The 27,272-nt window shown below is 40.6% G+C and overlaps 1 protein-coding gene across 1 annotated transcript in view; it reads left to right on the forward strand.

The window, feature by feature from the left end:
* The window catches only part of MAGI2 (membrane associated guanylate kinase, WW and PDZ domain containing 2), a gene marked incomplete at its 5' end in the record, with an annotated part of 1,082,576 nt that overhangs the window by 956,677 nt on the left and 98,627 nt on the right, over nt 1–27,272 (forward strand). The window contains 4 exons of the mRNA XM_060156186.1: nt 13,698–13,883; nt 15,763–15,916; nt 20,729–20,924; nt 21,372–21,515. Coding sequence (XP_060012169.1) covers nt 13,698–13,883; nt 15,763–15,916; nt 20,729–20,924; nt 21,372–21,515 — 680 coding nt within the window. The remainder of the gene's footprint in view (nt 1–13,697; nt 13,884–15,762; nt 15,917–20,728; nt 20,925–21,371; nt 21,516–27,272) is intronic.

Consider the following 27,272-nt stretch of genomic DNA (forward strand, 5'->3'; position numbering starts at 1 on the left):
TAATATATCTTGATCCCAAAGTCTACCTCCTCAATTTGGGATGATTCGTTGTCTATTCATGTATTCCCCAGATGCAGGGTACATCAAGTTGATTGTGGAGATTTAATCCGCTGCTCCTGAGGCTACTGGGAGAGATTTCCCTTTCTCTTCTGTGTTCGCACAGCTCCCGGGGTTCAGCTTTGGATTTGACCCCACCTCTGTGTGTAGGTCGCCGGAGGGCGTCTGTTCTTCGCTCAGACAGGCCGGGGTTAAAGGAGCCGCTGATTCGGGGGCTCTGGCTCACTCAGGCCGGGGGGAGGGAGGGGTACGGAGTGTGACGCGAGCCTGCGGCAGCAGAGGCCAACATAAAGTTACACCAGCCTGAGGCGCGCCGTGCGTTCTCCCGGGGAAGTTGTCCCCGGATCCCGGGACCCTGGCAGTGGCGGGCTGCACAGCCTCCCGGGAGGGGTGGTGTGGACAGTGACCTGTGCTTGCACACAGGCTTCTTGGTGGCTGCACCAGCAGCCTTAGTGTCTCATGCCCCTCTCTGGGGTCCAAGCTGATAGCTCTTAATCTCCTTTCCTCGTGCACCAGGAAACAGAGGCAAGAAAAGGTCTCTTGCCTCTTCGGCAGGTCTAGACTTCTCCTGGACTCCCTCCCGGCTAGCCGTGTTGCACTAGCCCCTTCAGGCTGTGTTCATGCCGCCAGCCCCAGTCCTCTCCCTGTGCTCCGACCGAAGCCCAAGCCTCAGCTCCCAGCCCCGCCCACCCCGGCGGGGGAGCCGACAAGCCTCTCGGCCTGGTGAGTGCCGGGCGGCACCCATCCTCTGTGCGGGAATCTCTCTGCTTTTCCCTCCACACCCCTGTTGCTGCGCTCTCCTCCGTGGCTCTGAAGCTTTTCCCCTCCGCCACCCGCAGTCTCCGCCTGCAAAGGGGCGTCTAGTGTGTGGACACCTTTCCTCCTTCACGGCTTCCTCCCACTGGTGCAGGTCCCGTCCCTATTCTTTTGTCTCTGTTTATTTTTTTTTATTTTGCCCTACCCAGGTACGTGGGAAGTTTCTTGCCTTTTGGGAGGTCTGAGGTCTTCTGCCAGCATTCAGTAGGTGTTCTGTAGGAGTTGTTCCACGTGTAGATGTATTTCTGGTGTATCTGTGGGGAGGAAGGTGATCTCCGTGTCTTACTCTTCCGCTATCTTCTCCAAAACCCGCTCCCATTTTTAAGGTTTAATTATAGATAGTAAATGTTACCCTTTTTAGTCTATAGTCTGTGAGTTTTGACAGATGTGTTTGGTTTTGTAACTACTACCACGAGGAGGTCAAGCCCTCTGCCCGCTCTCAGCGCAGGCAACCATGCATTTGTTCTCTGTTCTGTAGTTTTGCCTTTTCCCATATAAGTAGAATCACACAGTATATAGCCACTTAGCATAATGCATTTCAGATTCATCCAGGTTGCTTCATGTGTCAGTATCGGTTCCTTTTCAATTGCTGAATAGTATTCCATTGTGTGAATGTAGCAGAGTCTGCTTATCCATTCCCAGTTGAAGGATATTCTGGTTGTTTCCTGTTTTGGGCAATTATGAATAAAGCAGCTGTGAACCTCTTCATATAGGTTTTCGTGTGAAAATACGTTTTCATTTCACGTGGGTAAGTATCTAGGGGTGGAATTGTTGGTTCATGTGGCACCACTTTCCGGCATGGCTGTTCCATTTGGTATTTCCCTGGATGAGGGCTCTAGATGGTCCACATCCTCACTCACCAGTACTTGTTTTCAGGCTTTGTTGTTGTTTTTTAAATTTTAGCCATTCCAGTAGGTATGTAGTCGTTTCAAGTTACATTTCTTCCCTAAAGACTAATGATATTGAGGATCTTTTCATGTGCTCTTTTGCCGTCCTTATATCTGCTTTTTCACTTTTGGTCCCTTCCCTCTAGAATGTAATTGGTATTTCACTGTGGACAAAGAAACACACTTTGAGGTTCTTCAGCCTTTGTTTTTACATTTCTCATTCATTTATCATGGTAGAGTAATAAAAATCATTTGGTGATGATGATTTCAAGTGAAGTTATTATGAAGACATATGTTGCTTAGTAAAAATGAAAACACATATAGTAACTATGCTTTAAAGTACAAGGGGTTAGAGAAAATACATGTAACCAGAAATTCGTATGACGTTAAAATGTGTAATATTTGGGTAAGAAAGATAAGGATAAGAAAGAAAAACTATCTGCAGTGATGGTCTCACTTTTCAAATAAGGAAACTCTGACGTGATTTATTTGGCCACTCAGAGGTCACACTGCAAGTTGTTTTCAAAATTAATATGTGACCAAGATCTTCTAGCTCCTGAACACTTTGCTTGAGGGCCTATTCATATTTAGTTTTATTCAGTCATGCAAAATTACATTATTTCAAGTTAAAACATGATATACCCTATTAGTGGAACTTTGGCTTCTGTGGGAAACTGAGCAGCCAATAAATATTCATGTAATCTTCTGGATAACATATTGAAAAGGACAGCTGGCTCAGGAGGGATCATTTGCCTGGGTTAGTATCTGATTCTGTTTACATTAAGAAAATATTGCAAGAAGTTATTATCTACCCGAGGGCTTAGGGGAATACAATGAAAAAGCTGATATTGCACCTGATGGCTTTTGACATTTACCTATTGTAACAAGGAAACTGTGTGAAGATAGCCAAGTGACTTTTTACAAACACAATTCAGAAGCTATAAAAGGGAAAAAGGAGATGGCAGAGGTAGAATACACTGCATCCGTAAAAATGAGAAACATGACTTGTCAGAAACACCTGCTTGTAACTATCAACCATTTCTACTGGGCCTGCTGAGAAATTACTGAAAGCCAAGTACATTGATGGGTGTGAAGTCTCAAAGGCAGTCGAGAGATATAGAGGAAAGAAAGTGTGGTTTCATTGAACATTTTTAACCAAGTACCTGGGCTTGATGAAATGTAATTTTATGACATTTTCTGAACTCTTGAAAGAAATCAGTTGTTCTGCAAGAGGGAGGAGATATGGGGATATATGTGTAGCTGATTCACTTTGTTATACAGCAGAAACTAACACACCATTGTAAATCAATTATACACCAATAAAGATGTTAAAAAAACAAAAAGAAATCAGTTGTCTTTTATATTTTATCTGTCAGGGCTACAGGAGATAACAGGACTTTTAAAGTTTGGGTATTTAAATTATTGACAATATTTTTTTTCCAAACAGATTCCAAATCTCTAAACTGGTATACCAAAATATTGATTGCAACAACTGACTTAAATTTACAAAAGATATTTTCAGTTTCTAATTAGTGATCTCATTAACCATGTGTTATCTCTTCCCATTTCTTAGAAACCAATAAAATGGTAGTAAATGAAGAAGAAAGGAATGAGTGGGGAAGCTATTTTAAAGACAAAAAAGTGGCAACTCATTTTGTAGGGCAAAGGAAGCCAAAAAGAGAAATGGATAGCCCAGATCTGCTCATTTTTTTTTAGAAACTCACAGCAGCTCAGAACTTTAAGAACCTGGGGGAGAATGGAACACAACAACCATGACCACCAGACGTGAAATTTGTCTTTTTAAAACAGAAAAACAAGCAAACAGTAATGAAAGAATACTAGAAGAAATGGAACAAAAGAAAGCTTCAAAGATTGCTCACTTACATACTGTCAACTGCAAAGTGGCATTTTCCGTTGGCACTTGCCATCCACCTCTACAAGGATTAAATCATGCGCTGCTACAGCTGCTGACTCTCAACACCCCCTGAAAGGAGTTCAGGTGGGGAGCAGAGATGAGGCACTCTGTGCTCTGGGAAAAACTGGCAGAACAGGTCTTCAGATAGTTAGATATTTTCAGGAAAATATAGTATGAGCCCAATTCTTGCATCTGCTCATATCTAGAGAAGCACTAAAATCCTTCACGGTGACGTCTGCTCCTCGTGACTAGCAGTAACCTGCACGAGACTAGCAGAAACCTTCAGTAAAAAATATGTGTTTGATTGCATGTATTCCCCCTTCACCAAAATCACATATATACTGACCTTCCCCCCTGCCTCTTTGGCGCAGTTTCTCAGAGCTATCTTGGGTGCTGTCTCCTGGGCTGTAGTCCTCATTTTGCCCCAAATAAAACTTGCAACTCTCACATTGTGCATTCCTTTTAAGTGGACAATACATAGAGAGATAGAGGATATTACCATCATGAACATAGAATGCTATAAAAAATATGATTAAAGAAAGAATTCTTAGAAATTGAAAATATCTTGACTTAAATTTAAAATTCAACAGAAGGATTGAAAGGTAAAGTAAAGGAAATCTCACATGAAGTAGGACAAAAAGAAACAAAGTTTGAGAGACATGATAAGAAAATTAACAGATCAATCCAGGAAGCCAATATCTAACTAATAAGAGTTTCAGAAAGAGGGGGCAGAGTTTCAGAAGGAGACGACAAAGATATAGTATAATAAAAGTTCCCCAAACCAAAACTAAAAGAAATGTCTCCATACTGAAAAGAACCACACCGAAATCCATCATTGCAAAACTTTAGAACACACACAAAAAAACTTTAGAACACAAAAAAGGAAACGGAAAAATAAATATATACAAGGAAAAAGAATCCCGAGGAGTTCAGAACTCTCAGGAGCAACACTGGATGCTAGAAGACAATAGAACAATGCCAGCAAATTTCTGAGGAAAAATGATTTTTTCAATCTCGAACTTCATACAATCTAGAATTCTAAGCTAGAATTCTATCAAATGAAGAAGGAAAAGTGATTTTTTAAACATTAAATACTGAACATTTACTTTCTCCCATGCATGGTTTCTTAGGAAGATACTGTAGGATGTGCTTTAGAAAAATGAAAGAGTGAATCAAAAAAAGGCTCTGGGTTTACAGACTGTGCATTCCACCTCGGAGAACAATAGGAATTCCCCGGAATAACACTAAGAGCGGACTTGAGGGCAGCCGACCCGCCTCTGGGAGGGAGGTCTCCAGAAGGCTCAATTACGTAGATGACTTGAGCAGCTTTGGGGGATAAAATTAAGAATATAGAGCTAGCATATTGTAGAAGCGGGGCGGGGGGAGGGGGGCAGGGGAATGATACAATCAGACACAGTGATTCAGGGTGGGAAGGAAGGAAAGAAATGAATCACAAAACGCTACAGTGAATGATAGTTACATGGTAAAACTGTAAACAATGATAACTGGTTTAACTAAAAATAGTGATAAAACATCCCAAATAAGGAGAGGAGGTGGGGTGCAGGGTGAGAGTGCTAAATCCTCTATCATAATAGGAAGTTAGTGTTTATTGACTCAAGTTGACAAATTGAGAAATAGCCATATACTATAATTTGACATGTGAAGAAGAAAGTAGAAAGGAGGTGGATTAGGGCAGGAGACTAAGGTTTTTCATTATAAGCATTTAGGTTGTCTTTTATTTTTTTAATTTGTGTGTATATTCCCTCAATTAAATTGTTTTAATTATGAGATTTCCAATCATTAGAAGATAGTACTATTATTCTGTTTACTTTGCCCCTTTTTACATCGTGACATGAATTTTAAAATTTGTATACAATTCTCATTTTGTACAAAAATCCAGTATTTTCTAGCAATCATATGATAAGCCCTCTGTAATGAATTATAAATAAAAAGAACCTCTTAGTCAGGAACTAAATTTGTCATTATAAAATTGAGCAACTAACCCTTTGAAAGTTAGATTTGCATGTTTGGAATGGATGTATAGTACCACATCTCATCCCTGTGACTGTGTTTAAAAAGGAGCAAAACCACTTATTTTTCTGTTGTGCAGAGAAGAAACCTTCATCATTTTTTAATATCAGTAACTCTCTAAATTGTTTTTCCATTGTTACTGAGTCGTCTTGCTGTTTGGTTGTTTGTAAGCAAAACTTACTAAAAGCCATACAGTTTTACTCACTAAAATTATTCAAGTTGAGTGACACAGAATTTCACCTTCTACTCCATGACTGGAAAATCATGGGTTGCTGATTTAACTAAGTGATGGAAATATATATCCTTTCCAGGGTCTTTGGAGGGAAATACAAAAAGTGTTGACTAGAGTTGATATTTGACTTAGAGGGACAGATTTTCTATAGCAACTTTCAGACCAAAACAGAATGTCCCAGCTACCTAGAAATTAGCAAGGTAAAAGGTGACTTCTTAGGATATACAATAAAATGAGATGTATCTCTACAGAAGATAAAGGCTTAAATATCTAGAAATGGAGCTGCTCTTCCATTCTCTTCCTCTCCAGCTCGACATACCCACATGCATACCCTTCTGGCGCCTATAGATTTGAGGAGAATGGCTATTCTGCAGTTTCATTAGTTCCTGCAACTCTCATGTCTAGACATTTTGTCAGATTATGAGGGAAGTAAATCATAAGCAAAGAATACACAAACTCCTTGAAATGTGGTAGCATACATTAAAATCTATTTAAAGAAAGATGAAGAAGGATATTTGCTTTGTAGATGCTCAGTGACGATCGACTTATAAGAATATTTTCACAACGCAATAAGAGAATTAAGGTAATTTTTAGGCCTCTTGAATCAACATGTGAAGAATCAAGGATCTTTAAGAATAGAAATAGCAGAAATTATTTGGACTACCTTACTTCTAGTCATGTGCATGGGAATGAGAATGAGAAAAGCAGCCACCCCTGGAGAAAGAAATTGTTTCTGCTCCTTCCTCCATGACCCTTTGTGATAATTTTTCTTGGTAACTCTACCATATTCTCCTTTACGTCTTCCATTGCAGTAAAAGCAATGGAGTGATATGAAGAGGAAATATATTATGGATATAGCCACATAGGATCAATTATATAACTTTCAGGGCCCAGTGGAAAATGAAAACGTGACGTTCTTATTCAAAAATTGTTAAGAAGATCAGGATGGTGACAGCACACCATTAAACCCAACACGAGACCCTTTTGAGTGCAGAGACCTGTGTGGTCGCACAGGTCACACACACATGAAACTGGCCCTGTGTCTACAAGTCCACCAAATCTTTCCAAACAAAGAAACCATGCCAAGCCAACCTCGTGTTCCAGGATAGGATAGTCAAGTCGTAGCTAATTACAGTTCCTAATGCAATGAGATTTCTTTCGATTACCAATTCACTTTCAGCAAAATAGTAGCATACGAAGTAAGATACGGCTGATGAGTGTCTCTTTCTCTCCAACTGTGTGGTTAATAACTTTTTAGATAGTGCTTTGTGCCCTGAGAAACATGAGTTCGACTGGCCTCCCAAATTGCCAGTGGTGAGGCTCTCTTTCCATTCTCCCATGTGACCATCTGCTTGTTACCAACGGCAGGAACTAAACTGTTCAACCACAAGAGAATGACTCATGGGTGCTGAAGGGGGGAAAGTGCACTTTTGGAATCTGCAGTCCTTAAAACACCAGCTGCTCGGTTTGGGATTACAACTCATTTGGCTATGAAATTCAGGGAAGACATTTTCGTTTTTGGAAATCTGAATTTTACAGACTTCTAGAGGAAAACAAGGCATGGAGTCTGCTTTTTCTTAATTTTACCACAATTTTTTAAAAACACCAAATACATGTTTTTCCTACATCTTCACCCCGTGACGACCAAGAAAATCTCTTTCAAAGGACACTGTGTCATACTCCAGGAAGGGACACCATCTAGCTAAATGTCACCATAGAACACTCTTATTCGGGACTTCTAGGAATGAAAGAGATGGAAAATAAGCAAGATTAATACTAGACTCGCAGACTTCCCTGGTGGCGCAGTGGTTAAGAGTCCGCCTGCCAATGCAGGGGACACGGGTTCGAGCCCTGGTTCGGGAAGATCCCACATGCAGCGGAGCAACTAAGCCCTTGCACCACAACTACTGAGCCTGCGCTCTAGAACCCGCGAGCCACAACTACTGGGCCCACGCACCTAGAGCCCGTGCTCCACAACAAGAGAGGCCACCACAGTGAGAAGCCTGCGCACTGCAACAAAGAGTAGCCCCCGCTCACCACAACTAGAGAAAGCCTGTGCGCAGCAACGAAGACCCAACGCAGCCAAAAATAAATAAATAAATAAACAAATAAATTTGTTTAAAAAATACTAGACTCGGGTTTCTGAAGGCAAAAAAAAAAAAAAAAAATCAGGATTCATCATCATTTATTAGACAGAAACACCCTGTGAGAATTACTCTTCTGTTTTTCTTATATAGAGAGAGGAGCTGGGCAAAGGCCTCACATCTGGGATCTCAGATAGGGAAGCATAATGATGGGTTGTAGGAACGCCGTCTACAAAGCATGCTCTCCAGGCATCTTCCTCCGTGGATTTGATAGCACCCCCTTTACCACCGTGAGTTTTTCACTAAGGGAGCTGCGAATTAGCCTAGGGGCACTATGCTCTCTCTTCCCCAGAGTGATCTTCCTTTTTCTTACCGCTCTCTGAGTCCACACCGGAACTCAATAGTTCACCCTACCTTTCTACTCTTATTGTATGTTACCTCTACCACAGATTTGCCATTTGTGTTTTAGTTTAAATATTTTGTATGATTATCCCTCATCTCCGCAACTGGACTGGGAGTTTCTTGAGGGCAAATACCATGTATTTATTTTATTATTGTCTTCCCCACTGCACCTAGCATTGTGTCTGTTACTCAGAAGATGCTATGCAGCAATGTGTTGTTGATAGAATAATTGATTCTCCTGCCCCAACCCACAGTTTTAAAACTAGGCAGTAAATAATCTTCACAGAGTATTTTAAGAAAACCAACTGGAATCATCCAATTAAAAACTTTTTTTTCTTTTCATGCCAGGTCATAGATTCTAAACCCAAACTAACTTCTCTTGCCTCTTTAAGCTAATGACTTGTTGTTTAACCTTCACAAATTAATGGAATTGTGAGCTAACGACAGTTTATGCTACCGTTTGCCTTTGGAGTGTTTATTTTTGTCATGTTCACTTCAGAAACTTCTCGCTTGTTAGTTTGACATGATTGATGCAGAATTCACTTTCCCCATCTAATGCTTTGCTCCATATACAGCTCCACTTTGTGGAATCTGTTAACAAGGAGATAATTAAATGTAAATATGAGTCTCAGGCTCTTCCGTCTCTGAAATGGAATACCTATAAGACAACAAGGAAATATGGGGGGAAAGGTGGGAGGGAGATCCACTACTCCCTTCCACCAGGGTGGTGCAGCTAATAATCTCACGAATAACCCACCACCAAAAACTTCAGGAGGAAAACACGAAAGAAAAAAAAAACCCTCCCACCTTCTTTATGGGAACTGACCCAAGATAGAACACAAGAGCTCATTGGTTGACCAATGGCTGAAGGAGCCTGGATAGACCATAAATGGTCCCAGAAGAGAAACCAACAGCCAAAAGGGAGGATCGTTGCTTCCTGTAGTGGTTGTGGCTAAAGACCCAGAGAATCCAGGCCTTTAGAACTAACTTAGAGAGCATCTGGTCCAACTGATTATGTCTGGATATTCCTACTAAAACAAGTGTTCTGTGTTGGGCAGTGCCAAAAGAGTCAATTTATCTACAGGAAAATATACAACATATTGCAGTGTAAGTGCACAGTAGTGTTTTACCCAGAAATGAATAAAGAAAAAAAAAAAAAAAAGACGGGTTTCTTTTTCCAGAACTTATGTGATTTGCAACTAAAGGGAAATTTCTAACTGGTAATACATTGTCTCCTTCCCAAATGTCAGTATGTCCGAAGCCGCATGACACTGCAACTTTTCCCAAATATCTGCGTATCCTAAGCACACTGTGTCAAGAAGCCTTACCCAGAGACTTGATTTATGTTGCTGCCCGACAGACGATGTCTGGAAGGCATGCTGTCTACATGGACTGTGCTCCGGCATTACTTTAGTCATCAATTCTAAGAGCATTAATGAGTACCATTCATCCCAATAATAGAAGCCAAGGTCAGGGCCTCCTCCATGCTCTGTAATTCCATTAGCAATGCACAGAAAGCACTTAGGTCATAAGCTCTGTAGACCTCAGGATTGAGCAAACGGAGCTGCGTCTTGTTTTCGGAGAGAAACTTCTCTGAGCACACCCCTTGTCAATGATTTGTTGTACAGCAGCATTTGATGTACTTACACATGTAGGGGAAATGCTGGTAAAGGAAGGTGAGGCTGTCTTCAGCTGCCAAGAGTTTCAAATACTGTTTTTATTAAAGTAAATGCCAATAGAAAACAATTCGAATAAAACCATTTGAAGCACTTCAATGACTGGATGTACATTTCTACATCGTGTACTCATTCAGATATTACGTAAGCCACTCCATCATTCCATGGGTCTGCCATAGAATTTATTTTAGTTTTCGTTCTTTTATCTTGGATTTTATTGATTTATTTTAGTTTTTATGCGACCTACCCTAATAAAGTGAAAACGGCCTTGAAACTAAGCGTTATCACTATATGCAAATAATTCTATTTAGAATGAAACTTTCATCTTGAAATCTCAAGCAGCATGCTTCCTGAGCTAGGTCTCATCAGTCAGTCCTTCACTCCTCATAATTCAAATTGCTTTCAACCTGCCACATATTACAAAAAGAAGGAAGTAACCCCGAGATTTGAAGCCTCAGGTGTGGGTTTGAATCCTGGCTTTGACACTTTTTTTTCTCAACGGTTAAATAAACATGATTATTAAATTTTTACAGCTATTTCACATTGTAGCTGTAAGGAGTTAAAATAAGTTCCTAATACAGTCCCTGGATACTAACAAGTAATAGCTTAGTGTGTGTGTGTGTGTGTGTGTCTGTCTGTGTGTGTACGAAATCTTGTTTGGAAACGTTTGGAGTTTCATGCCCAGTAAATTATAAATGATACACAGTAATGGAGGGGAGCAGAGGCATGAATAATTCAAAACAGCAAATCATCCATATATCATTTGCATGTGTTTTGAAATGTATTTTTAAATTTCATTTCAAATGTGAGTGTTTCTAATACCCAAAGAAATTACTTCAAAGGAACGACACTACGATGTGAAGTCCTCGCTAAATGGCATGAGGAGCTGTCCAGTTTCCCTGTTCTCTCCTTTCGACCCTCTTCTCCCCTCCCCTTCTCCTCATGCCTTGCCTGTCAAAAGACAGCAGCCACAAAGAAACCACTTCAAGCAAAGCTCCTGCCTTTCACTCTCCCCTGAATCAGGGCCACTGGTGAACCATTTACGATTCCCTCCTTAGAGGCAGCCTGCACTCACCAAATGAAAGCCCTGGGCATTCAGGGAGCACTTGAGTGGAGGGAGGAGATGGTGAGGGCCAGAGAGGCAGCATGGGGCTCTGCTTAAGCGCAAAGGCCGTGGAATCTGACAGTCTGGGATTCTAAACCCTGGTCAGCCTATGTGACCTTGGGCAAATTGCAGACTGTTTCATGCCTCAGTTTCCTCCACTGTAAACATGCAGTGATAATGCTATCAGGTATCTCATATGGTTTGTTAAAGATCAAATTGTATTTATTTTAATGTAGTTATAATAGTGTGTGTGTGTATAAGGCTCGATGTGGTTAATGCGTCATATACAGAAGAGATCTGTATTATGCTGATTTCCCTTTGGATAATAAACTCTTACTTATAAGTTGATGTTTTCCTACAGAGACCTGCAACACCTTTTTTGTGAAACCTGAGAAAAGCAAACAGGATTCTTGACCTCATCTAGTGTCTGCATTTTCCACAAAGCATATCTCTCTTTCCCAAATGAAGCTGTTTTAGTTGTTACAGGTTTACCCCATGCAGACAGAATTCGAGCCGGTGCCTACGTACAAACACACACACGTCAACCGTGATATAGGAAACACTTAAAAATAATCGTAATAAAAAGAATGAATGAAAAGTTAATACTTAGCAATTCTTAATGCCAAGCACTGTTCTAGTCATTTTATGTATGATAACTCATTTACTCCTCAGAACCATCCTGTGAGGTCAACTATATTATTATCCCAATTTTACTGTTGAAATACAGAAGCTCAGAGAGATCATGTAGTTGTTCAAAGGTCGGGATAGGTAACAATATACGCATTATGACCCAGGAGATCATATCATTTATTGACTGTTCCAGGACACTCTCGAACATGAAAGGGGGCAAAAACAGGAACAAAAGTTCACTCTAATTACGGGTGAAGGCCAAACAGCTTGCAACACCCATATCGTGTTATGCAATTAGTAAATGAATGAGTTCTTATTACATTTCTACTTGAGCACTATATTGTCCTAAGACTGTCGAATGGTCATTAGTATGCTTTAAGTAAGGTGTTCTTAATTAAAGCCATCCATGCTTGTGGTAAATAAAACTGCGTTTGAGCTTGCAACATGATTAGCTTCACTTCAGAGATGCAGGCTCAGCCGGTATTTTTATATGCTACCTGTAACCTTTCACAACAGAAATATGATCAAGGTATTGGTTCATTAACTCTCTGATTGTCCTTCCTTACCATGGCCATTAGCTGATGTTCTGCCTTTCACTGTAACACATACACAAGATTGAGAGTTTAAGGGACAGACATCCCTGGAGCATAATGAACGGTGGAGTGCGTCTTTGCCTCTTTATGCAGATGAAATCAGTCCCTGACTTCCACAGGGAGAGCAACAAGTCATTGACAGGCAATTTCCCCCCTGGGGCTCCTGTCGTGAAGGAAAAAAGGAAAGGAAACAGCTTTCTGTATGGTCAGCTTCTTGAGGGCACTTATAGGGACACTGTGCACTATTGATGTCCAACCCCAGGAATAGATAACCTGGTAGGAACTCAAACAATGACATTGAATACGAGTCAACCTGCTAGAAAATCTATATCCCCAAGAACCTGGCTCTCCCCACATATATAAATGAATAATGAAAAAGAAAATGAATTTTCATTGTTTTAAAGAGACATATACCATATTTCATCAATTGTAACACATTTTTCATATTTTAATATTTCAGAAATTAGCATGTTACGTCAGTGTCATTGTTTAATTGCCAGAGTTGTTTTTTTTTCTATTTTTCTTTCTTGTTGTCCATAAAAGAAAGGTATATCTTAGCATCAATGACATCATAGATTTGATGAAATATATTATCTACCAGATATTAGCAAGATCTCAGCACCACTTGCATTGAATCAGAAAGAAGAGGTAATAGTTGAAAACTGCATCAGCCTTTAACTACAGCTTAGTAGATAAGTAGGAAGTTGGTCATAACTTCTTCACCAGCTGGGTAATTCCCATCTAAGTATTTTTCTCCCTTTCTTGTTTTCTCCTCTCAGTAAAACAGAAAAGGGTAGATGTTAGGTTCCCAGCATTTATTATATTTTTCTGAACTGTATTGTTGTCCCCAGAGTATGAGCTCTTTGGGCACAGTGTTCGACGTCTGTGGTTCTCAATTTTTTGCATGTATTAGAATCTCTTGAGGAGCTTCTTGAAAATCCATTGTCCTCCCCTCCTACATGAACATTCTGATTTGCAAGGTCTAGGATAAGACCCAAAGAGCTGTATTTTTAATCCTAGGGTGATTATGATGGTCCATGTTTTTGGAATTAGCCCGTCACTGCGAAGGACTTGAATTTAGAGACTCCCGGTGTCAGTAGTATGCACAGAGCTGTACTTGATAGGGATGATTGTAATCTCAAGAGGCAAATACACTGACAAAAGGAAGAATTCTGATATTGCATTGTTTCGTATGCGGCTGATACTCAAAGGTAAAACATGCACTGGTCATGCCCCTAATACCTGTTTCTGTTGGGGATGTTTCTGTAGCTGTGCCACATAAAATTGGACGCATCATTGATGGGAGTCCCGCAGATCGCTGTGCGAAACTAAAAGTGGGAGACCGGATCTTAGCAGTGAACGGCCAGTCTATCATCAACATGCCTCACGCTGACATCGTGAAGCTCATCAAGGATGCAGGTCTTAGTGTCACCCTTCGCATCATTCCTCAGGAGGGTGAGTGCCTGCACTGGGGTCGTGGAGCCCACCTGGCTGCGGTCAGGGTGTCAGAACATCAGAAGTTGTTTTTTCCATTTTTGCAAAAATTAACACTCTGCTGCAACCCATATCCTGTTTACTCAATACCAGTTTCATTCAAAGATCAAGCTATACGGTGTTGTAGATAACTAGTGTGAATCCCAAGGCACTGGCTTATTCAGTCTTTCCCTTTGGTCCCAGCAGTACTGTTTTTATGGTTATATTAAGCCAGAACCCATTCAACAGAGATGATAAATTTACAAATCTGGCGGAAAAAAAATATTCATGTTAGCAGTTAAGCTCTGGAGGATTCTTCAAAGATCGATTTTGAAAAGCTTGAGGAAGTTGTGGTATAAAGAGAGCTCATTTAGGAAATGTTGCATCTGATAAGAATTTTAAATTTCCACTTAGCCTTTTGAATTTCTCTGTGCAAGGACTCCCCCCTGAGGCTTGAGGAGTAGTGAGCATTACAACTCACAACCAAGCCTTAAGGGACCACGGAATTCTCTGAGCACCGATTCACCATCACTTCACCATTTCCAGACACAGTGGGTTCATTACTAGCTGCTGGCTCATTAATGACATTTGGGAATTCAGCCTCTGGAGCTCGCTGGTGAGTGGACCACAGTGCCCACATGGAGAAGGATGGGCTCACTCACCTCTGTCCCCTCTGGTTTACTCGGTCTCCTCCTTTCCTCTGGGGACTATCTAACAAGCAGACATCAACAGCTGCCTGACTATAAATAGAAAACAGTGATTCTCAGTGGAGGTGATTTTGTCCCCCCAGGGGGCATTTGGCAATGTCTGGAGACATTTTTGGTTGTCATGATTGGGCCAGGGGTGCTACTGGTGTCTAGTGGGTAGAAGACAAGGATGCTGCTCTGTAAACATCCTACAGAGCCTAGGACCACCCACCGCAGCAGGAATTACCTGGCCCCAAGTGTCCGTAGTGCCAGGGTTGAGAAACCCTGATACAAGTGGAGGAGAAATTTTAAAATTTAGGGTGAGAGCAAAGAAAGGGGAGAGTGATTTATAAGGGAATGCTAATAGATCACTTCTTTTTTGTCACCCAGTCAAAAAAAAAAAAAAAGACCATTTTTAACTTGTTATCTGAAGAAAACATTATGTATAAAATATTCAACAGAAGTTAACTCTAAGCAAAATTGGTCACAAAAGACTTGCTTCTCCCTTCCCAGTATGAAATGTGTCTGTCCTGCTCTTATTCCAACATGGAGAGATAACTTCAGTTGAAAATTTGATGCTAAACAAGAAAGACCAAGAAGCAGTTTTAACAGAGAACAACTTACGAACCTTCCTCTGTCCAATGTTCTTTTCTCTTTCCAGAGAACCATGGAGTACAGAGGGTTATTAGGCAATAAGACTAACAAGAAACTGAAGAAAGGATTGTGAAAAGCACTTACTTTTCTTATGGTTAATTCCTTATCCAAACTTTGGAATACTGGTAGGACTTCTCGTTACAACCAAAAAAGTAGTGGCTAAAACACTTTTCTTGCAGCAAGTAATGCTGGAACAAATAGAATATATTTTAGAGCTTACTCCTGTGAATTATTTTTCATCGTTTTAATAAGTTTTTCATGGTAATCTTTTCTTCTGACAAAATGACGAGAGATTGTGTTCATAACCTTGTTCAGCAGCCTCGTGATTAATGGAAGAATACTAATTCCAGGAGCGGTCTTAGAACTTGCTAAGTCTACGCTGCTGTCTTAAAACCTAACAGAAACTGGAAGAACCAAAGCACTGAGTCATGTGAGGAGGCAGAGGAACCAACTCTGGCCACCTGTTGCCCTTTATCAAATGCCATCCTGACTGCATTTGCCTCTTTGGTTTCCCACCGCAGAGCTCAACAGCCCGGCCTCGGCGCCCAGCTCCGAGAAGCACAGCCCGCTGGCCCAGCAGCACAGCCCGCTGGCCCAGCCCAGCCCCGCCACCCCCAACAGTCCTGTCGCCCAGCCAGCTCCTCAGCCACTTCAGCTGCAGGGACATGAAAACAGGTAAAGTCTCCTCTGGCTTTTCTGCTGCTGAGTAGTGAGGGACGTAGAGGGAGAGAGAGTTTGGGACAGGACAGGTCCCAGGCAGGAGAGAGATTTGCATAATGTAGAAATCAACGTGTGCACCATTGTGTGATTTTGAGATTGTATGTACGTTGTAAACGTAGTTTCATTAGCAAATACAGGTGTCTGTCCTTCACAGTAAGAGAAGCTTTCCTGAGGAAATGATGCGTCATTGCAGATGAGTAGGTTTAACTAGCTGAAGAGCACATTAAGGAGGGTCCAGACAGAGTCACATATACAATATACAGTATCATATACAAAGGCCCTTTGGCAGGAGGTAGTAGGCAAGCACGAAGGAGGGAAATAAGGCCAGTGTGGTGGGGGCAGAGGGGCAGCAGCATGGTTTGAGATGAAGCCAGTGAGGCTGGCTGGTGAGGAACTGCCCTAAAGCGTCTCATAGGTTTGTTAAAGATTTTTTTTTTTTTTGCGGTACGCGGGCCTGTCACTGCTGTGGCCTCTCCCGTTGCGGAGCACAGGCTCCGGACGCGCAGGCTCAGCGGCCATGGCTCACGGGCCCAGCCGCTCCGTGGCATGTGGGATCCTCCCGGACCGGGGCACGAACCCGTGTCCCCTGCACCAGCAGGTGGACTCTCAACCACTACGCCACCAGGGAAGCCCTTGTTAAAGATTTTGCTCTTTATCGTACGTGTTGTGAGAGGTCATTGGAGGGTTTTAAGCTGAGGACTGACATCCTTGGAGTAGCTTTTCAAGATCTCTCAGTTGGCCCCGTAGAGAGCACGCTGGAGGCTGATCAGAATGAATGAAGTTAGAAGTGGCCGCGTGTCCACCGAGCCATGCACACGATGGCTCGGAGAATAACGGCGGTGTGGAGGTGGGAAACGTTGAAGGATTTGTGAGCCTGAATGTAAGTTAGTATTTTTACTGCATTTTACCTTACATCCACCTGCCCACGGTCTAATGAGATTCTTCCATTTCACATCACAAACTAATGTGATCAGGCCCTGTGAACTTGCAGAATAAAAGGCTGCCATAGGAAAACAACACTGTCCTCTTATTGAGACGTGTGTGTAACGGGGAGCCTGGGTTAGGTTGCACCATTGAAGAAAGAGATGAAGACATGTTCCCATGTTGGTTTTGCCCTTTCAAAGGAGAAACATAGAACAACCCACGGGAACATCTCAGAAAACAAAACCCTCACTGGTCCTTTCCGTGATTCTAACGTTTTCTGAACATCTGCTACCCATCTCCTGCCTCCCCTGTTGGTGAAGATGAAGTGAGACCCCGTTTTTGAGTCCCAGAACTTTCTGGGTTCACCACTCACGATGTTGCAACGCCAATACTTGCCCTGTGCTAGAAGTGTTCTTTCCGTGAAGCCCTGCTCTATTCTGATTTCTCCCATTTGCTTTCATAGAAAAATAAATATCTATTGTCCTCAGCTGTTTATGGTTTTAATGTAGTCCAGGGAAGAAAAAAGACTAAGCCCCATAAGGTACATGATACAGAGGCAAGAATTTGACAGTCCAGAAGAGGAGTATGTCCTGGGTGCCTCAGTCATAAGCCCCAGGTGCGTGGGCTTTCACCATGTGTGGTTTGGACACATTGCACTGGCTTTCCCCGGGATTCACTTGAGATTTAGGAGGAAGGACCTGAGTGTTCCAGCAGTCTCCGAGCCAGCTTCAGACGCTTCCTCCTGGCTCTGCCACCGTCAATTAAACCTCCCAGCCGCAATTGCTTCTTCCCTTTCCAGAGTTAAACTTTCCTGAAATTGGACTCTTGCTTCTGGCCTGCAGGTGGGTAATCTCATCCCTAGTGCGTTATAGTTCAGTGGGGAGAACGACAGATGGGCAAGGCCACTATCCTGTCCCCATCAGCTACTAGTTACAATCGGGGACTCGGCCGCTGTCAAAGAAGCAACAGCCTTTGGATGGTTTTGTTTTTGTTTTTGTCTTTGTTTTTGTTTTGCCTGACTGTGGGATAAAATATTTACTGACTCTGGGATTAACAGATTGACCTGGTCCAAATTTTTGTAAATTACCAACAAATTTACCCAGAGTTCTTAGCTGTTTTTGCTTCAGTAATATTAAATGCCTGGGAAGTGCCCACTCCTGTTCTAGGGTCCTTTCCTGCCACTGAGGTTTCCTGGCTTAGCTGTTTGATTGTTAGTAGGTGGCTCTTTTCCAAATGAGTGAAGAGATTCCATAATCTCACAGACACTAGAACCATTTTTCCAGCTGCATTTAAAAATGGTCATGGTATCAGAGAGAAACTCTTTGCCTTTTTCTAGATCAGGCTACAGATGTCTCCAAGACAGCCTGTATGCCAAGCACACAGTATGAATTTCCTATTAATTCATTTGTACAAGAAGTGCCCACCTACATGTCAAATTGAGCCAGTTTCCATGTTAAAGTGGGATAAAATAAAGTGACAATCTGCTCGCAAATTTTTATCTTATGAGTTAGGAGAAGTGAATGTTTTATCCTGTCCTATTTACTCTTGAATTGGCTTCCTCCTGACACTGCACACCTCTACTCGTTTCTCTGTCTCGTAACATCCTTTTGGTGCATGCTCAGGAAACAAAATAATTTGAACATGAACATAAGCAATAACATAAGAAATAGCAGTTTAACATAAGAACATAAGCAATGAACATAAGAAATAGCAGAGATCACCTTCCCAGCAAAGGCAATCATTATTTACTTCTTTTAAATAGCAAGATTAGTGGAAAGCATTGGAAATTGACTTCTTTCATAGACTTTGTGCACTAGATGCTGCAGGCTGGAAGCAATTCTTGAAAGGCCCACATGAGGCAAAAGCCCACCGTAAGATCCCCTACCACATGGGCAGCATTTTTGATTCTGGAACTTATTCATACCATAAAATTCTGCTAGAATTTACCATTAGCAATCTGGTTTTATCATCTCTAAAGTCTCTTTAATAGTGGAATTAATAGCTACGAAGAGTTATACTGATATACAATCTACGAACCTTTCATAAGTAAAGGAACTTTTAAGAGGCTGTTTGTTTTTAATGATCCTGAGTTCTCCTTAAAATAAAGTGTTTCACAAATTCAGAGTAACAATTTTTGCCCTAACTAGTGTATCATTCACTTAAAAGTTAACAACACTCATAAAAATTAAGTATATTTTCCTTATTAAAGAATTCTTCTTCAACATAAAATCCTGTACGTGACACTGTTGAATGAAATGGGAATGCCCAGAGGCAGGCTTGGATGGCTGCTGTTACAAGTTCTAACTGTCCCTGTTTCTAAGGCTCTGGGGAGACTCTTAACATCTCACCCTCTTCTGCTATACCTCATGACACATCTGGTTGGAAACGAAGCTCATAATGGATATTCCATACCAATACCACAGAGATAATGAAAATAAAGTGACTGTGCTATAACTTAAAACAATGTGACATCTAAACCACCAAGCACATGATATCTAAAAAGGAACCGATACACACCAACAAATGTCACCCAGTCCAATTCCTTTTGTTTAATTCATGTGTTTGCCTAGTTAAGCATCTTATTCAAAGCGTATTTTAAATAATTCTATTCTCAGAATGCACACTCTCAGTAGGTGAGTGGGCAGCTTCCTGAGGTATAAAGCAAAGCCTAAATTATGCATCTCACAAAAGGAATGTGTAACTTCTGCAAGTTAAGTAACAAATGGGAACTACTCAAAGCGTTATTAAAATAACTGCATTTCTAACCCCCTTTCAAAACCCTGAATAAACACATCTATTGCCATACACTATCAGTGTGTGAATGTGTTTTTCTAATCGACCTGTATCCCTAAGTAGCTCATTATATGGAGTGTTTTCATGGCAACAGGCAATGAACTACAGAGTTAAGTGGCCTCTATATTATGGTGATCCTTTTTTCAGTTTATCTTATTAATGATCCCATAATTGTAGGTATTGGCTACTTTAGCCCTTTTTTGGCCCTGGAAGCCCCTCAATTTAGAGCAATTTGGATTCACAAAACAGAACTAAACAATTCGTTTTGGTCTCTGTATTTATTAATAACTAGAAACAAGAAATAATATCTAGAAACAAGAATAAGACAAGTGTTAGACATAAACACTTTTGCCTTTCCTTCTGTCTAATGACCATGATAGTGTCTGGTACTAAGCCCAAGAGTTATGGTCTAGTATTTAAACCTCTGTGTGATATGTTTCTACTTTTAGCAATGACCCAGTGACTTTCTGCTTGATTCGTAGTTGGTGATTATACCTTACTTTCACTCCTTTAACCTCTGTATGATATTCAAAAAGCCCCAAGCTAACAGGTTAAAAGAGCCTTTAGTTAGATATTCATAGAGTGTTTAGAGATCACTTCAATCATGTTTTCATGAAGTAATGGATGCTGTGTGTGTGTCAGAGAGAGAGAGAGAGAGAAAAAAAAATTGAAACCGTTGGTTTACTGATATTAAGACAGACTGTTGTTTGGGGATGTACAGTGAAGTGTGTGAGTCCCTAGATTTGCTGCAGTTCCACAGTTTTTAAATAGCAAAGTCAAAGAAGGTTATCCCTAAGTCCTTTTCCACAAAGTTCTAAGTGACCATCACTTTCACCTTGATTTCTTAAGGAGCCAAATGAAAAGTATACCGTATGGCATTTGTCAAAGATTTTAAAATAATACTTATCATTTATTGAATCTTCTCATTAATCCTGAACATGAAAAGGACCACCAAGAGGTGTGGCCTCTACATGCCCGGAGGTCCTAAAGTCATTCGAATCTCCTTAGAATGCTGAGATGCCAAAGCAAGTACCATTTCCATTCATTTAGTTACAGGTCAGAAGTAAAAGCAAGGCAAGATGTGAAACCAGATATCCGACAGCCTCCGTTCACGGACTACAGGCAGCCCCCACTGGACTACCGGCAGCCCCCAGGAGGGGACTATCTGCAAGCCCCGCCCTTGGACTACAGGCAGCCCTCCCCTGACACCAGGCAGTTCCCTCTGTCAGACTACAGGCAGCCCCAGGTACCTCAAAGATCCTGTTGCATTTGTTTCGTTTTTCCAATCAGCAGACCTGTCATTCACACACACACACACACAACTCTGGTGCATTTATTTATGGTGCTCAACAGCAGTGAATGAGAAAATTCAAAGGAGAGATAATATCACTTAGGCCTATATGCAATAGTTACATGTTTGCCAAGTCAAGAGATGAGTACTGAAGGATTTGTACGAAAGTCAACAAGCTACCCAGCGATTCTTTTAATGACTGAGGAAACTGTGTTCAGATCTGCTCAGGCCTCTGGAATCTTGTCTTGCATTTTGCTAGATGGGGAAATCACATTACTCCTCACGATATCGTGTCAGTTGGAACACGTTAACTATGAGAGAGAAGGAGAACAGAGGGACAGACCGTGGAAGCTTCTCTGGTATTAAACAATTGTTTATTCTATTTTCTCCCCAACCCCAAAGGATTTTGATTATTTCACTGTGGACATGGAGAAAGGAGCCAAAGGATTTGGATTCAGTATTCGTGGAGGGAGGGAGTACAAAATGGATTTGTACGTGTTGAGATTGGCAGAAGATGGGCCAGCAATAAGAAACGGAAGGATGAGGGTAAGAGTGTTCTCTTTTTATAGAATTGCTTAATTCTGAAAGAAACGCTCCTTGTGGTGTCGGAGGAGCAGTGAGACCTGCTGTTAAGCAAACTGACTTGATGCAGACGTTGCCTTCTTTCCATTTCATGATCCAGTTTTCTAAAGGTTTGCCCAACCATTGTTTAAGAATTATCTCTCATTCTCCTTCTTATGGCTTCTAATTGAAAACTCTCAAGATGGTGTTTTACATATATATATATATACACACACATATATATATACACATATATATATACACATATATATGTATGTTTCTCTAAAGAACAAACGAAAGAAAACAAAGTAATCTAAGAAATAGCTTGAAATGGAAACATGGCTCCATAATTTTTTGCGTGGTTTGAGGATTCAGTTTTTATCTGAGATTGAATCTTTTGAAATTTATTTTGAGTTTCATGCTTTTTTCTTCACACGGTTTTGTGTTTCTTTGGGACTTCTTTTGAGTTGACTGGCTTTGGCTTTGACGTTGGGCAGAAAGAAGCAGGAGAAAGGGGAATGAGGCTTCTTGGATACATGTTGTCCTTAAAAATGGTAGCAGTCAAAAATGTTCCAATTAGAGTTTAAGCTGAGGGCGGATTTTTAATGTAATAGTTACTTTGAGGCGTCTGGTTGACGCATAACTGATTCTTCCTCTAAAGGTGTGAAACAAAACTTGAGAACAATACAGAACATTAGTCAGTCTCTCTATAAAATGTCATCTAGGAAGCACATAGAAAAGGTTAGTTATTATAAATAAAATCTAGACTTATTCTTGTCCTCCCTCCTTGTTCTTTAAGTTAATACAGAAAAGCTGTGTTTCTTGGGTTCTAGAGCTTCAGATTCTCGTGCTGAGTTTCACCAACCAATTGCTCCTGTCAGTGGAATGAAACTGTTATTCCTACCATCCAGTCTGCCATTTCTATAGTCTCATTTCCGAGTCAGTGAATCATCCATGGTGCAGAAGTAGAAAGTGTAAATGTGTCTATTTTTCTCCATGCCTTTACAGTCCCTTGACAACTGGGAAGTATCCAAGTTGGAATTTGAACCCAGGCAAGGCTGACTCAGGAGAATGACAGTCCCCGCCTTGATCCAACACCAGCCTCCTCTTACCCCTTCTCCATGTGGTTTTAGAATAGGTCTCTGCATGGTTTCTTAGCTCCCGGTTCCCATTTTCTTAACATGCTGCAAAGCCAACTCACAAGTGGTTCAGTAGAACAAAAGTAATCTTTGCGGTGCATTGGAAAACAACACAGCACAGAAGCCGTGAGTGAGATGACCAGAGCCCTGAGAGAGGGGACCTCCCCTTACCCCACAAGTGGATTTTAGAGGTGTGGGTTCCAAACGGTGGCCACGTTTTATAACAAATGGTGGCCACATTTTATAACAAATGGTCTAAATGGCTAATCAAAATTTAAGCCAGAGCAGTAGTTCTCAGTGTGGTCCCTGACATCAGCATCCCCTGGGAATGTGTTAGAAATGCAGATTCTCCAGCCCCGTCGCAGACCTACTGAATCAGAAACTCTAGGAGTGAGGCCGCCAGGCTGTGTTTGTGTGATCCACCTCCAGGTGAATCTGGTACAAGCTGAAGTTTGGGAACCACTGAGCTAAAGGGAAGCTGTCATGACATAGGTACGGCACAGTTAGGATGTGTGTGGCTCAGGCTTCGTTCATTCCCCCTAGATCCTGTCCAGGGAGTTTTCCATCCTGTTCCAGTGGTTTACCTCAGGTCCTTAAATCCATGGAAACACAGATTTAGAATTCTGTAGGCAGGTGCTCCATTTTAGGAAAGATGCCTTTTCTTCTGGCAGGTGATAAAAATGAGTCCTCTACCTGGGTTTCAGCAAATGGTATTTTCACTTCTTGTCAAAGATTATAGAAATAAGCAATATTTCACCATTTTCCATGTCATTTTTATAAAGCAATGCATTCTTTCTGTGTACAGGCTGTCCAAAAGGAGTTATTACGGCCAGTTTTCGATATTATGGGTGTTTATTTTGGACTTCTATATATATTTCTAGCTTTTAATTCTCAAAGAAAACAGGTCACTTGAAAGTCACAGAAATTCTGTCGATCAGATTGTACTGTTTGATTTTATTTCTGATCTTTAAAATAAGGCTAGGAACTTGGCAGGGATGAATGGATGACTTTTTTCTGCTTTTAAGAGTTATACTTAATATTCAGATGTTCTGGGGTTTTTTTTTAAGTTTATTTATTTTATTTATTCTTTTTTGGTTGTGTTGGGTCTTCGTGGCTGCGCGCGGGCTTCCTCTAGTTGCAGCGAGCGGGGGCTACCCTTTGTTGAGGTGCGAGGGCTTCTCATTGCGGTGGCTTCTCTTGTTGCGTAGCACGGACTCTAGAGCTCAGGCTCAGTAGCTGTGGCGCACGGGCTTAGTTGCTCTGCGGCATGTGGGATCTTCCCGGACCAGGGCTCGAACCCTTGTCCCCTGCATTGGCAGGCGGATTCTTAACTACTGCGCCACCAGGGAAGCCCTGTTTTGGGTTTTTGTTACTCATGGATTCTTAACGGCATCAACGGAGAACTAGTCTAGGGTAACAAACTCCATGTCAGGGAAGGAAACTACTTCATCATGTAAGTTCAAAGGTGCTACTAGATAATACAGACGTATTAACTACTGTTTGAATTTGATAAATATTTTGTATCTGTAGAGTTAAAGATCAACAATTGTTCTTGATCATAGCACATAACTAATTCAGATCTTGTTTTCATGTTTATTATCAAATTTAATCATTTAAAGCTAATCTTTTCTACCTTCATTAGTACTTACTAATTAGCAATAACCTTTAATTCACAGATGTGTTTAAATTATTTCAGCAAGGACCAGGATAGATTACTATTTGCATGACTCAATGGTTTGATTATTTTAATGCATAAACTCGATAACATATAGGTTACCAATTTGGGAATTTAACAGTGAAAGTAATTCGGAACTTATTATAAAATTCCCCCTTGATACCGTTGTTGCCCAGATACGTATAGATCTTAAATATCTGTGCAGATGATGCTTACAAGGCAGCTCTTCATTCCATGGGTATTACGGCTTGGTTCATAAAGTTCCAAGACGTCTGAGAAACGTAGGTGAACTAGACATTCACAGGCTAAATTAAAAATAAGCTCAAGAAGAAGAGAAGCTAGCACCACCAGGTCCTTCCCAGCCTTTAAAACACTCAGGCATATTTCTCCGTGTTAATTGCGATTCCTTCACCTTCAGTGTTAATGCATTATTGCCTCTGTGCCCAAACTAAACACACACTTTGTGATCAGGTAAGTTTGGAACACACTGTATAGTTTTGTTTTGTTTTGTTTTCCCTTTTTTCATGATCAGAAACAGAAGGGAAAAGCCAGGAAGTGCCTGGCAATAGCAGGGTGTCTTAGATTAAACTCAGTACAGTAAAATTGCCCAACTCAGAATTACTACACAAGAGCTGGGTGATTCTGAGAAATCATTTCATGTAACTGTTAATGAATTACTGTGCCCATGGATTAGGGCTATAAGTAGCACTAGTTTTGAACAGTGAGTTAGTGCACCAGACGTTAGTCTCTGAATCTGAGACTCTTCCTGGGTCTTTTACGTTAGTCTTGGTTGTAGGACAGTGATGGTATGCGCCTGTTTAGTAGTACAAGACTTTGCTAAGATTACAGAGAAAACCAGGTAAATCCAATGTCAGAGGAGGTGGCTAACAGAGGTGTAAAAACCTCCCTCTCACGCTGGGAATGTTAAGAAATGATGGCACAGATACGTATTTTTAAAGCATGTCTTTAGGCATCCAACTTATATCCTAGGCATCCAAGAGAAATACCAAAGTTCTTTGCACCTCAGGTGTTCTTTTACGGATCTGGTGAGGGACAGGTGGGCATATCCCAAAAGTGAGTCCCAGGTGAATGATTTCGCTCTAGTATTTCTGGGCACCTGCAGCAGAGAGAATAATCTTAGCAGAGATCTTTGGCAAGTTAGACTGTCTGACTTTCAAATTGCTTAATAAGTACTCCCACAGAACATGAATTATTTTTTTCCTCCTCCTCGGAAAGTATTGTATGTTTACTCAATTTTTTTGTTAAATAAATACTTTCTTTCCACTTGATGAAACAAGCATCCTGGTAAGGTATCCTGATGAGGTCAATGGGTTCCCTCAAAATATGAGAACGTACCGACAGCAAACCACAATCAGAAAGTAGTGGGGAAAATAATGGCTCCTTCTGAGGGTCAGATTTACCAGCCAAGTCTAGATACAGGGGAGAGGCTAAGAAAATCTTTTTCAGAAGATCAATTCAATGCTTATTTAAAAGAGAGTTTCTAGAACTTCCTTGATCAGACACATATAAACGTAACAATAAATGAATTTAAAGATTTACTAAAAATATGACTATTTTGATCCCTTCTAAACCCTCAGCCCTGCTCTCAACCTCCAAAATAAGCAAACATGATGCATTTGCTTTATTAAATTTAGAAACATCAGTTCACTTTGTTGAACCTCAGTGGTAGAATTGATTTTTCTTATTAAGACAAAGAAGTGAGGTATTAATTTGTGAGTGACTTATGATATTGAGAGAGGGACTTAGATATTATGACATGTCATGATATAGAGCTTGAATAGAATAGTGCAGTTAGAATAAACACCAAGAAAAACAATGTGAAACATAATTACATGAAATATTCACTTCATAAGAAAAAAGTAGAGAGTAGCAAGTTTTGACTTAAATTAGTAGCAAGTGTTTCAACATCAATTAATACTATGTAATAAACGTTAAAGAGACAAAACAAAACACAATCTGTAAATGTAGAAAATAAGGGGAATGGGAAATAAAAAGATAATCGTCTTGTCTGATAGCTTTTCCTCAGTCATTCAAAAAGGCTAATATCAGAAGAGAAACACAAATGACATTCAGATTTCAAGGAAAAGTGTAAGAAAGTATTAGAAAATAGCAATGGATCTGTTTTAAAAAGAAGACTTTTTAAGTTTGTAAAATAGTCTAATAAAGTTGAGAGGGATAAAATTTTCATAACTGCTGAATAAATCTCTGGCACAACACTCTTAGGGACGTAATCTAATTAAAAACTGACAATAAACAGAAAACACAGGCAAAGAATAATGAACATATGAAGTAATTTACTGGTGAAGCTTCCTAAGAAATCAGGAGACTTCTGGAGGGAAGGGATAGTAGTTCTAAAAGTGCTTAAATAAAAATTGAGAGTTGAGTTAAAAGACATCTGAAAGGAGATCAGGTTTGCTCTTGGGAAGGTATTTTCCTGTTTCCATAAGAGTATAATATTTTCCCATTTCCATAAAATATTTGTTTATTTTAAAGAAAGAACATAACTTGTTAACTTCATCCCCTTAACAACTGTAACAGCTGTCTGTGCCTACTTAGCATTGCATAAACTTTGGTATGAAATGGTGTATCTTCTTCCTGAAACTTACATGACACAAAAGTCAGCCTGCAGTGGGCCTTGGAATCACCAACAACATTTTGTAAGACTGAATAATGTGTGAAAAAGATACTTACTGCTTATCCATCTTTTTCTTTTTTCCATTTTTTTTTTTTTTTAATGAAAAGGAAACTTCCCTGATGGCAGCTTCCTTTATATTTGTCACTTCTCCTTCTGTGGTCCAGACGTGACTAACCTGTGACTGCAGGATAAAAGTATTCTGTTTTATATTGTTTTTATTAAACATAAAACCATTTAGAAGAATATTTCTAACATATGTAATGGTATGTATG

The sequence above is a fragment of the Lagenorhynchus albirostris genome, chromosome 8 (genome assembly GCF_949774975.1).
Source record: "Lagenorhynchus albirostris chromosome 8, mLagAlb1.1, whole genome shotgun sequence".
NCBI classification, from domain to species: domain Eukaryota; kingdom Metazoa; phylum Chordata; class Mammalia; order Artiodactyla; family Delphinidae; genus Lagenorhynchus; species Lagenorhynchus albirostris.